This window comes from Canis aureus, chromosome 30 (assembly GCF_053574225.1).
Source record: "Canis aureus isolate CA01 chromosome 30, VMU_Caureus_v.1.0, whole genome shotgun sequence".
Classification (NCBI taxonomy): Eukaryota; Metazoa; Chordata; class Mammalia; order Carnivora; family Canidae; genus Canis; species Canis aureus.
The window spans coordinates 30,899,387-30,911,958 of record NC_135640.1 but is presented as its reverse complement, the minus strand read 5'-3'; the positions used below and the strand labels follow the sequence as shown (position 1 = coordinate 30,911,958).

General features: G+C 41.3%; 1 protein-coding gene across 7 annotated transcripts in view; it reads left to right on the top strand.

Moving 5' to 3' along the window:
- The window catches only part of TIAM1 (TIAM Rac1 associated GEF 1), a 378,364-nt gene that overhangs the window by 328,187 nt on the left and 37,605 nt on the right, over positions 1-12,572 (top strand). For all 7 annotated transcript variants that reach the window (XM_077878962.1, XM_077878965.1, XM_077878964.1 and 4 more), the window contains one exon: positions 8,357-8,460. In XM_077878962.1, coding sequence (XP_077735088.1) covers positions 8,357-8,460 — 104 coding nt within the window. The remainder of the gene's footprint in view (positions 1-8,356; positions 8,461-12,572) is intronic.

Below are 12,572 nucleotides of genomic sequence, written 5' to 3'. Positions count from 1 at the left end.
AATCAGGCTGAATGTGTCTCAACCAAGTGAATTAAAGATAACTCTAAATGTAAGCTGACATTGATGTGTCCTTCCTTCCAGTGGTGAGTGGGATGTGCTAGTCACAAAAGTTTTCTCGGTCCCAAGGACATGTTTATGACGTGAAAATCATTCTAAAAAGTGAAGAAAGGGTGCCTGGGTGGCTCAGTCAGTTAAGCATCTGTCTTTGGCTCAGGTCATAATCTCAGGGTCCTGGAATCGAGCCCTGCATTGCACTCCCTGCTCAGCAGGGAGTTTGCTTCTTCCTTCTCCCCATGCCTCTTCCCACTGCTCATTTTCTCTTTCTCTCTCTCTGTCAAATAAATAAATGGAATTTTTAAAAAGATTTTATTTATTTATTCATGAGACACACACACACACACACACACACACACAAACATAGACAGAGGGAGAAGCAAGCTCCCTGCGAGGAGTCCGATATGGGACTTGGTCCCAGAACCCCAGGATCATGACCTGAGCCGAAGGCAGATGCTCAACTACTGAGCCACCCAGGTGCCCCAATATATGGAATCTTAAAAAAAAAAAAAAAAGTGAAGAAACGATCACATCCATTCACAACAATGCATCTTATTTATGGTGCCTGTGGATCTAGCTGGCAGGGCCTGTCCTGACCAGCCTTAGCCCTGCTCTGTGCTTCCTTATTCTCTGGGGCTGCCCAGCCCCCTGTCGATCCTTTGTCTTTTCAGAGTTGGCCCTGCTTCTCCTCTGTGCTGCCAAGTGGCTGCCGGGCACCTCCTTGATGCCAGATATTGTGCTACCTCTGGGGTTGGAGTGGAGGTGAGGCAGCGGTTCCCTTGCTCTGACTGCTTCTTCAGCCATCTCCCAGCCTTGTCTTGGGCTTTGCCATCTCTCTGATGGTTAGTGGGGCCATTGGTCTGTGTGTGCACAGTGGTGAGTAAATGGGGTGGGGGGGTTGGGGTGGCCAGCTAAGTCCAGGACAAGGATGAGTTTCCTTCAGTGTCTGTTTTTAGAGGAAAGTGTCTTATAGCGAAGGCATAGGGAGCTGTAGTAGGATGTTACAAAACTGCATTGGGGTTGCCAAAAAACTCAAAAGTGTTTTTCTGTAAACCTCTTAGGCTAGGGGATGTTCAGAGAAGGGCCTCAAAGCATAGAAGCAAGAGCGTGACCTTTTCTGTTTGAAGTTCCTGTTCCTGCCTTGCTGATACCTTTCTTCAGCTGTCGGTTCCTGCCTCTCTGGCTTTCTTCAATGGCTAAATACCCCTAGCCTGTTTATTGGTCATCTTCTGCTACGTATCAAACCACCCCAAGGAAGTCCTTTTATTTCCTCATTCTCCTGTGTTCGGCACTTTGGTTTAGGCTCAGCTGGGTGGTTGTTCTGCTCTCCTTGCCTGGAGTCACTTATGTGGTGGTGTCATCTGGTGGCTTGACCAGGGCTGGATTAAGATGGCCTCACTTGCATGTTTGGTGATTGGTTGACTGGGTCTCCTTCTGCCTGAGACCTCTCATCCTCAAGAGGCTAGCTTGTGGTTTCTTTGTATGGTGAGCTCAGAGATCCTGGAGGCAGAACCAGAGGCTGCAGAGACACTTGAGATCTTAGCTTAAAATTCATGTATCACCATCTATGTCACGTTTTGTTGATGAAAGCATGTCACTGGGCCAGCCCCAATTTATGGGGTAGAGAAAAAGTAATACAAAAATTTGTGCTCAAAGGAATGGATAGAATCATTGCTTTGAAAACTGTCTTCCACATGCTGCATTGTTCTTTCTCTTTCTTTTATTAATTTTTGTCTTCAGCTAAGGACAGAAGCATGGCTTCTTGGGGTGAAAAAGAATACATGTTTAGAATCAGATATACCTACAGATACTGACTCATAGGAGTTCCTTTATAGTCTAGATATTAACACTTTTGCCAGTTAGGTGTCGAAGGTAAGTCTTCTCAGTCTATAATGTGTCTTGTTGCTTTTGACAAAGAATTTTAATAAAATCTGATTTTCTATCTCCTATGATTTGTGCTTTTTATATCTTATTTAAGAGATCTTTCTCTTGCCTAAGGTAACAAACATGATCTCTGTATTTTCTTGCAAAAGATTATATTCTTTGGGCTATTCACATGCTTCTGGTTTATACCTCCCTCATATTGATTTTTGTGAACGGTGTGTGTGAGTCCAAACGTATATTTTTCCGTCTGCATAATCTGTTGTCATAACAATATTTATCAACTATACCATTCCTTTCCCTGGGATCTGCAGTGGCATATGCCTCTGTATGCAGGAAGGTGTTTCTGGGCTCTCTGTTCTGCTAGCCTGCGTCCTTACTAATTCTCCATTGTTTTATATTACTGCAGTTTTATGAGATATAATCTATTTTGATATCTGGTAGGAAAAGTGATCTTTTCACTTTTGTGAAAAGTCTTTTCACTTTTCTGATCACTTTCTGTGATCCAGCAGAACCATGATCTTGTTCTTCTTTAATACTACATTTGGTGGTGTTGGCCTTTTGCTCCTTCGTAATAAACTTAGTTCCCAAAAGGTGCTGCTAGTGTGGTCTGTAGCTGAATACAGATTCTTTGGTTCTGTGGACTTATGTTGTGATCTAACGTGTGGCCTGTTTGCATAAATTGCTGATCCTTGAGGAAAACATACATTCACAGTTTCTTAGGAGTAGGGTTTGAAATATATTCATGGATCAAACTAAATAATGATCAATACATTTTCATATCATGACTAAACCTATTTGTCTGACGTTTGTCAAGCTTTCTTTACGTTGGCCACCTGTATTTTCCCATCCCTTTACTCTTAATCTTCTGTGTCTTTGTGTTTAGGTTTGTCTCTTGCATATTGCTAGTAGGTAAGGCTTTGTTTTACATTGTTTTGTTTGTTCGGTTTGTTTTGTTTTTTTACCTAAACATAAAGTTTAAGTATCAAGTTTAGTTCACTTTGCGTGTATTTAGAAGTTCCGTGTCTTTTGACTCATTTCTGTCCTCTTATTTTGCTGGCTTTGTCTTTGCTGTTTTTTTTTTTTCTTTCCTGCCATAATTGCGAATGGATTTCTAAATCCTGCTTTCTCTTTTATTAATCTAATTCTGTTCTTTAGTGGTTGCCCTTAAAATGTAAACATGATTTCTGACATAACAAAGATCAATGTTAGTCTTTACTTCTCCATTCAAGCATCAAAGGCCCATGAAAAGGTTTAAATGTAATCACCCACACCATTGTTTTAGTTGTGTCTCGTATTTTGTAACCTACAATGTCCCTCCCTTTTTTTTTTTTGAGCATGTGGGGTATTGTTTTACATACTAAGACTTGCACATGTACGTATCAGCTCTTTATTATCTTATTGTATATCAGCTTGTGTGTGTGCGTGAGTGTATGTTTTTGTTTCCTCATCTGAAGTATAGGCATATGCTATTTTATTGTGCTTTTCTGTATTGCACTTCATAGATATTGTGTGTTTTACAAATTGAGAATTTGTGGTAACCCTGCATTGAGCAACTCTGTTAGCACCATTTTTCCAATAGCATTTGCTCACTTTGTGTTTCTCTGTTACATTTTGGGAATTCTTGCAATATTTTGAGTCTTCTCATTATTATCCATTGTATGGCAACCAGTGATTATGACTTGCTGAAAGCTCAGATTAATTAGTATTTTTTAGCAATAAAGTATTTTTAAATTAAGATGTGTACTTTTTGGGGCACCTGGCTGGCTGAGTTGGTAGAATGTGCAATTCTCGATCTTAGGGTTGTAAGTTAGAGCCCCATGTTGGGTGTAGAGATTACTTAAAAACAAAATCTTAACAACAACAACAAAAAATACAGTACTTTTTTTTAGGCATAATGCTATTTGCACATTTAATAGGCTGCAGTAAAATATAAACATAACTTTTACATGCTCTGGGAAACCAAAAAATTCATTTGACATGCTTTACTGTAATATTCACTGCATTGCAGTAGTCTGGAACCAAACTCTCAGGATTTCCTAAGTATGGCTATACATCTTTAGAGAGTTTTTTTAGGGAGGCTCTGTTTGTAGTGAACTTTCTCATTCTTTATTTCTCAAACAGAACATTATATTTTTCTTATTGAATAATATTTTAGCTGGAAATACAATTCTATATTGATAGTTTTAGCATTTGTAGATTTCTGTGCTTTAGTGAGGTCATGTCTTCAGATAGATCTTTTATTCTTTCTTGAACTTTTATTCTTATCTATTGGGTGTTTTTTTGTTTTTAATTAATTTTTTTAAAGATAGATTTATTTATTTACTTATTTATTTGAGAGAGAGAACACGAGCAGGGCAGAGGGGCAGTGGGAGAAGAAGAAGCAGACTCCCCACTAAGTAGGGATCCTGACACAGGGCTTGATCCCAAGACTCTGAGATCATGACCTGAGCTGAAGGCAGATGCCTAACTGACTGAACCACCCAAGTGCCCCTTGAGTGTGTGTGTTTGTTGTTGTTGTTGTTGCTGTTGTTGTTGTTTTAATTTGAGAGAGAGAGCATGTATGCATGAGAGGCAGGGAGGGACAGAGGGAGAGGAAGAGAGAGAACCTCAAGCAGACTCCATGCTCAGTGCAGAGCATCTGAATCTCACAGCCGTAAGATCATGACCTGAGCCAAAATCAAGAGTTGGACACTCAACCAACTGAGCCACCCAGACACCCTTCTACTGAGTGTTTTATTTGAGTGATTATAGTTCTCATTTTAAAAAATTCTATTAATTTACTTGATCTTTTTTGAAGTTTTCTCTTGTTCCTTCTTAAAAAGAAAAATATTTTAAATATACTTGACATTCTGTATCTGATGACTGCAGTACATTCCTTGGGAATCTCATTCTGTTGCGTATTGTATCTGCTGCTTCTCACTCATGGGGCCTGGTTTTTCCTGGGTTTTATGATAATGGATTATGGGTTTTTATTTGATCAAGCTTTATCTCTGAGCATCATGTGATACCATCATTAAGAGTGAATTCCTCCAGAGAGATTTTGATTATGTCTTTGCTGGAGCCCTTGGAATACAAATCTACACCAATTTTAAGGCAATTCTTCATCTTGAATGTCATGGATGAAATGTCTGTGTCCTGCCAAAATCCATATACTGAAGCCCTGAGCCCTGAGGTGATTGCTCTTTGGAGTTGGGGCCTTTAGGAAGTAATCACTTTTAGATAAAGTTGTGAGAGTAGCCCCCCATGATGGAATTAGTGTCTTTGTAAGGAGACGGAGAGAGGAGAGCTCACTCTTCCCTTGCACACACAGGGAAAAAGCCATGTGAACATGTAGGGAGATGGTGGCCTCCCACAAGTCCTAACCAAGAACTGAATCTGTGAGCCCCTAGACCTTGGACTTCCATGCTTCAGAATGAGAGAATAAATGTCTGTTATTTCAGCCACCACATCTGAGGTCTTTTGTTATAGCAGCCCAAGCTGACAAAGACAGGGAGTCTCCTGGATGCAGTACATGCTGTAAATTTGAGTCTCAGACACCCAGAGAGCCAGCCTGCAGTTGTCATCTTTGGAGAAAGCTCCTCCTTGCTCCCTCCCAGCTCTTGTGTCCTGGAGTGTAGGCAGAATCAGACAAGCCTCCTTTCCTTTGTTGGTTTGCTTCTCCTTCCCTGCTCCCTTCCCTCCCCTCCCCTTCCGTCCCCCCTTTTCCTATTGCCAGTGGATACTTTTTTCTTTTATCTTTTTGCATCTTTCTAGACTGAGAGTATAGCCATTAAAGGGACCCGTATGAATGTGAGGGATTCAGTTCTCACTTTCCAATTTGTACAGATCTGACACCTGTTTTCAGTATCATGTCTTCACGATTGAAACCAGAGTCTCCAGGGCATTGGTTCCCAAGCTGGGATGATACTGCTTTTGGGAAATGTGTGGGTGTGGTTTTATTGGCACAGAAACTGGGGGGTGCTAATTGTATTTAGTGCCCAGCACTGAGGGAGAGTCAAGTGTCTCTGCCAAGTGTGCAATTTTGCCCCCTCCACCCCAGATTGTTCCTTTCCTACCACCGATAGATCTTCCTCCCTCTGTGGGAGAGACTGCACTACGGTTTGGAAACTGATAGATTTACTCAATGTGGCCACAGCTTTCAGACTGGCATACCAGCTTCTTTTACTGTCTTCATTTGGGATTCTGGGTTTTTTTGGGGGGCTCAGCTCTATGTTTAAAAGGATTTTGTTATATTTCATTTAGCATTCCTAAGTGTTTTGTGGAGGTGGTTTCTTTCCTCTCTTTCCTGCTTGCTTGCTTGCTTTTCAGGAGACCTTGCCCCACAGTATCATTAATAATGAAAATCGTTTCCTTGGGCACCTGGGTGGCTCAGTGGTTGAGCATTTGCCTTTGGCTCAGGTTATGATCCCTGGGTCCCGGGATCGAGTCCTGCATTGGACTCCTTGCAGGGAACCTGCTTCTCTCTCTGCCTTTCTGTCTCTCATGAATAAATAAATCAAATCTTTTTAAAAAGAAAAAGAAAATCCTTTCCTTTGTTTTTCCAATATTTTGTGAGCATCAGCTATACCCTGGGTGATGTGTTACATGATGAGATATGCAGGGTCACAGCATTTGGTGGTTCAGTCTGGGGGTTGCTGTTGTGCAGATCGCTGTGTGAATGGAGCCCCAGCATGCTGTGTAGACTGGCTGCTCCAGATAGTACAGAGGGAGCCATGGTTTCCATGATCCAAGAGCTTAGTGCTCCTAGCAAAGTGGCCCTATGTAAGCTTAGTGGTTCCTCCACAGTGAGGATCCACTCTTGCCCGTTTCTCTGGCCCCAGCATCTAGGTCATTGCCCCCATAAAAGGGTTTAATCACCTTTTTCCCACGGAGATGACACGACAATACAACAGAGTTGATAACCACCAAGTTAACTGAGTATTTCTCTTTGACTGCTACCACCATATGTTAGAGCGAGCAAGTAATTAGAAAATGCTAGAGCCAGGGGCTCCTGGGTGGCACAGTCGGTTGGGCATCCGACTCTTGGTTTCCTCTCAGGTCATGATCTCAGGGTCATGAGATTGAGCTTCGTGTGGGCTCTGCACTCAGTGCAGAATCTGCTTGGGATCCTCGCGCTCTCTCCCTCTGTTCCCCCCCACCATGCACACACAACACACACTGTCTCTCTTTCTGAAATCAATCAATCAATCAATCAATCTGAAGAAAGAAACTCCGAGAGCCAGAGCAGAAGGGAAGATACAGACAGAAGCTTACATCTAGGTTGTATTCACCTCACTGGTGCTTTATTTCAGAGGAAGAGAGGGGGACTACAGGCGCAGCCTTGCTGTAGCATTTGCTTAGAGGTCAGCTTCCTCCCTGTTTTGCAGCCAACTTTGAATTTGAACATAAAGTGATGCCAAGCGGATCATGACTATAATAGCGTGCCACTGGATAAAGCAGCCTCTTTGCAAATGGAGACTTTCATCCAGAGAGTCAGAAAGTGGCTCCTTCACTCTCATTTCCTATCTGGTCCCTTTGTATGAGAGTGCTTCATCCCCAAACCACTGCCAAACTGGCTTGATTACCACTGTCTCATCAGATTAGCTAGAGGGTTTCAGATGTCTTAGAGCCTTGCTGCTCCAAGGGTGGTCCAAGGACAGTATTGATTGGTGTCACTTTTGGAGCTTGTAAGAAATGCAGAAGTTTAGGTTCAACCCCAAATCTATTGAACCTGCATCTGTAGAGCATGATCCCCTAGGAGCTCAGATATTCTTTAAATTTGACAGGCCTGCCAGAGGAGCGTGATTGTAAGGTTCTTTTCCTTCACCTTTGCATAGAATGTGGTGGGAAGTGTGGAAGTATGGTGTTACGTTTATAGTTCACCAGGCTTTGCAAAAACAGCCATCACACATATTACAGACTGAACGTTTCTGTCCTCGGGTCCCTCTCCAAATAGCAGTAGCATCACATGGGAGGTTAGGGCTTCAACATGTAATTATGTGTTATAAAAAGTAAATAATATCTATATGTACTATCATATAAAAACAATAATAGTCGGGAAGCCTGGGTGGCTCAGTGGTTTAGTGCCGCCTTTGGCCCAGGGCATGATCCTGGAGACCAGGGATCGAGTCCCACGTCAGGCTCCCTGCATGGAGCCTGCTTCTCCCTCTTCCTGTGTCTCTGCCTCTCTGTGTGTGTGTGTGTGTCTCTCATGAATAAATAAATAAAATCTCAAAAAAAAAAACAATAATAGTAGCAATAAACACAATAAATAAAATAGAACACGCTTATTGGGTCAAGATCGTGGAGCTCCTACATGGAGGGGCTAACAATATATGTACATGTCAGGAGCCTGACCCTGTGCCCCCCTTGCAGAGGCCTGGCTTTTAGCAATTGCTCTACATGCTGACCCACATTTTCTGCTGATTTCATCTTGCAGGACACAGCCTCTGCAGCGAGCAGGGCAGTAGTGCCGAGACTGCTCCGGAGGAGACCGAGGGGCCCGACTTGGAATCCTCAGATGAAACTGATCACAGCAGCAAGGTGAGAGATTTTCATTTTCACGTCCCACGTGTCGAACCACCGAAGAATCACAGCCGACACAACTGACACAATCACCTTTGCAGCCGTGTATGGTTAGGAGGCCTCTCCACGGGACCAAGTGTTTTTACCTCTGAGATGTCACGAAATAAAATACGAAATCCCAATTACAGCCTTGATAACAATATGTGATACTACACATGAGAATACAGGGCAGGAATCACTTTTAATGAGTTTGCATCTCATTTCACCTGTTTTCCTTCTTTGAAGAAATATCATCCAAAATGTGTGTGTGGCTGGGCCTGTTAGGCTTTCTTGCCATTCATGGTTCCTGCAACAAAATCGTTTTGCATTGTCCATGTTTGGCTTTTGTGAAAGGTGAACAGATTTTATGTGAAAGGAAAAGAAACAATGTTTTTATTTATTCATAGAGCATGTTCCTCAGTTATTAGAGGGCTGTGAAAAAGCCCTTATCCTAACTCTTTGGTAGAAGACTGTGAATTTCTTTTCCATAATTCATCATGCTTTTATTTTTTATTTATTTTTAAATTAAAAAAAAAGATTTTATTTATTTATTCATGAAAGAGAGAGAGGCAGAGACATGGGCAGAGGGAGAAACAGGTTCCCTATGGGGAGCCCAATGCGAGACTTAATCCCAGAACCGGATCATGACCTGAGCCAAAGGTAGACGCTCAACCACTGAGCCATCCAGGTGCCCCATCATCATGTTTTTATCCCACCTCTCAAACAGTTCCGTGGATCACCAGCCTGTTCTGAGCACACTCTCCAAAGTACAACAGTTTAAAAACTTGACGTTCCTCTGTCCAAAGGCCCCCCCAAGCAAAAGTAATTGTATAATTGACTCTTTCTGTATTTATTCACTTTTTTTTTGTAGTGTTGTTGACATATTTGTGTAGATCTCTCCACGTACCTTTCTTTCTTTTGTTTGACACTTACCAGTCACTTTCTGATCAAATCATGTCATTTTAAATTATACTTTCTTCTTCCCCTTTTGCAAGGTCAGGGTGATACTTGCCTTTGTTCAGTGATTGGATGATGGGGGGATGGGGAAGGGTGTTAAATAATATAATTGTAGTCATGGAAATACATTATTCAAATATGAACTAGTATTTTAAAAACCTACATTTCTCTGTGTGTGTCTGTGTTTCACCATGATTTTTGCCCATGTGTGTCTCTTTGATCATCATAGATAGGATCACCATTCTCAGTGTCCTTTCAAGCTGAGCATAGTATAACATTTAATGTTGGAAAGTAATTTTATTTTTTATAAAGATTTTATTTATTTTCATGAAAGAGACAGAGAGAGGCAGAGACACAGGCAGAGGGAGAAGCAGGCTTCCTTTGGGGTGCCTGATGCAGGACTCGATCCCAGGACCCTGAGATCACAACCTGAGCCAAAGGCAGATAGATGCTCAACCACTGAGGCATCCAGGTGCCCCAAAAGTAATTTTAATACTTACAAAAGGCTTTATGCTGTTGGTTCTTAATTAAAATACAGATGAATAAGTGGAAATGCACACATTTCATTTAAAGCCAAAAAAACCCTCAAAAAACTGCTTCAAATTACTTTTTAGGTGTGTGGCCATTTTATGCACTTAGGGTAGGGGTGGGAGGGGTCCCTCTCAAGAGAAATGGATATTTCCAAACTGAGGTAAGAGATTTAGAAAGGTATTTATTAAGTTATTTTGCTATTGAACTTAAGAATGTTAATTCTCAGTTTCTAATTTGATTTAGCAATGCAGCTATTTTTCCTATATCTAAAACACTTATTTCTGAATACTTTTTAACTTGGATCATTTTTACCTCACTGTCATAGGCAATGTTCTCATTCCTTGTGGATTTTGAGATTGTTTTCATTCGAAATTTGTGAGTCATGAGGTCCTAAACAGGGTCCTCTGTAATGTTAGGTCTGGCAACGGAGAGGAAGGAAGGGGCCCCAGGGTTTTGTTGGACTGACCCCGATGCCTCTCTGACTCAATGGTTCTTTCTCCAGAGAATAGGTCTGAAACCCACCTGGAATAGATAGGGTCAGAGGCAGGAACAGGCCACCTTGTCCGTGGATTTCACTGTAGAAATGCATGGCGGCTCTCATAACAAGAGAATTTCATCAAAATTACTGATGACAAATTTGGGTGATGATCAGTATTTTTAAAGCTAGTACAGTGACCTTCACTGAAACCATAAGTTCATATTCCTTTTCACTAGGTTGAGGAGCACTGTGTGATTCTATATCTAAAAATACTCTCTAGTTTTGGTTCTATTCACATTTTATCTTCTTTATTTGAGCTGTTTTGTCATGCAACCCAAGTTAGTTAATTAAATTGGCCTTTAATGAGTTAATTTCTCACTTTGGATATTTAGAAGCAAAAAACAAATTGAGCAAATGGTTCTTGGAGCCTGAGTCCTACTGTGTATCTCCTTCCTTCCTTCCTTCCTTCCTTCCTTCCTTCCTTCCTTCCTTCCTTCCTTTCTTCTTTCTTTCTTTCTTTCTTTCTTTCTTTCTTTCTTTCTTTCTTTCTTTCTTTCTTTCCTTCCTTCCTTCCTTCCTTCCTTCCTTCCTTCCTTCCTTCCTTCCTTCTTTCTTTTCTTTTCTTTTCTTTTCTTTTCTTTTCTTTTCTTTTCTTTTCTTTTCTTCTTTTAAAATTTTGTTTGGGGGGGGGGATGGAGGAGGGAGAGCAGCAGACTCCCCACTGAGCCAAGAGCCCAACCGAGGACACTGGGATCATGACTTGAGCTGAAGGCAGACGCTTAATGGGTGGAGCCACCCAGGCACTCCCTTACTGTGTATTCCTGATAGTAAATGGAACTAACACTTACTTAGTATCTTGTATATATTGGGCACCATCTCATCCTCACAGTACCTCTGAGAGAGAAATACTATTATTCCTTCTATTTCATAGGTAATGACATTGGAACAGAGAGGTTAGCAACTCAGTGAAGGTCACACAGCTCTGAGATGGCAAGACAAGGCCTTGTGTTGTCACCTGCTGTGCTACAACTACCTTCTGGCCAGATGTTAAAGTCTGGTGTTAAATTCTAGGTTTCAGAAAAAGAAGGAATTAATTAGTGTGCTATGCAAGTCAATTAGATATGTACTAATTAACCACTTACATATTTTCTTAATGCTGAACCTTTCTGGGTGTCTTTTTTTTTTTTTTTACTTTTATGATTTAGAGTAAGAGCAAGCACATATCTTGAGTTTCTTGATCAAAATGAAATATTCTTTTGACATGTCTCCTAGATCAGTAATTTTTCTTGAGAACAAACCACACATTAATTTTTAAGTCGCAAGCTACCTTAGACATGGAAGGATGATTTAGCCCTACTTTGAAGGCACCAGGCTGGGTGTAGAATGTAAAAACAAATAAATTAGCAAACGGATCAAGAAATGAAATAAAACAAGCAATCCTTTTTTTTTTTTTATTCTTGCTGAATCTGTAAAGGCTGTTGATTTGCTTTGTTTAATATTTTTGCTCTTCTTTGTAAATGAATTGCTTTATGAAATAATGGGCAGAGTAAAGACAATGCAGGTTGGAGTGTTGTGTTTTTTGATTTTTTTTTTTTTTAATAGTTGTTGCTCCTCTGGCCTTTTGGAGTTCAGCAAGTAGATAATTGCGGGCTTCCAGAGCATTGGTGGCACTAGAAAGTCACATCCATGGGGGTGGGGGTGGGGCTCTCACACGGGGACGGGGGAGGGAGCGGGGGTGGGGGGCAGTCTAGCAGCCTTTCTCTTTGTAAGCCACCTCCTTCCTCTTGTGTCTGTGGGTGCTGACCTCAACGGGGCCTCCTCCACTGGTCACTTGTTTCTGTGCTTCTAATCTAAAACTCTTGTCTCTGGCAATGAATGCTAATGAGCCCCCAGCTGTCCTGTTATGTATTCCTGGCCCCCCTGGCAGCTGTGATTCCTGTTTTCTACTTAGCAAATGTATTAGAATGATTTTCAGAACATTTCCATCCTGAAAGCCACCTTTCCTCTTTTTTAATCCAAATTGGGATTGTCTCGGAAATGTCTGCTTTAGGAACAAAGCATGAAGCGGAAAATGTGAAAACATAAACTGGTAAAAAAAAAAAATCTATCTATCTATCCTATATAG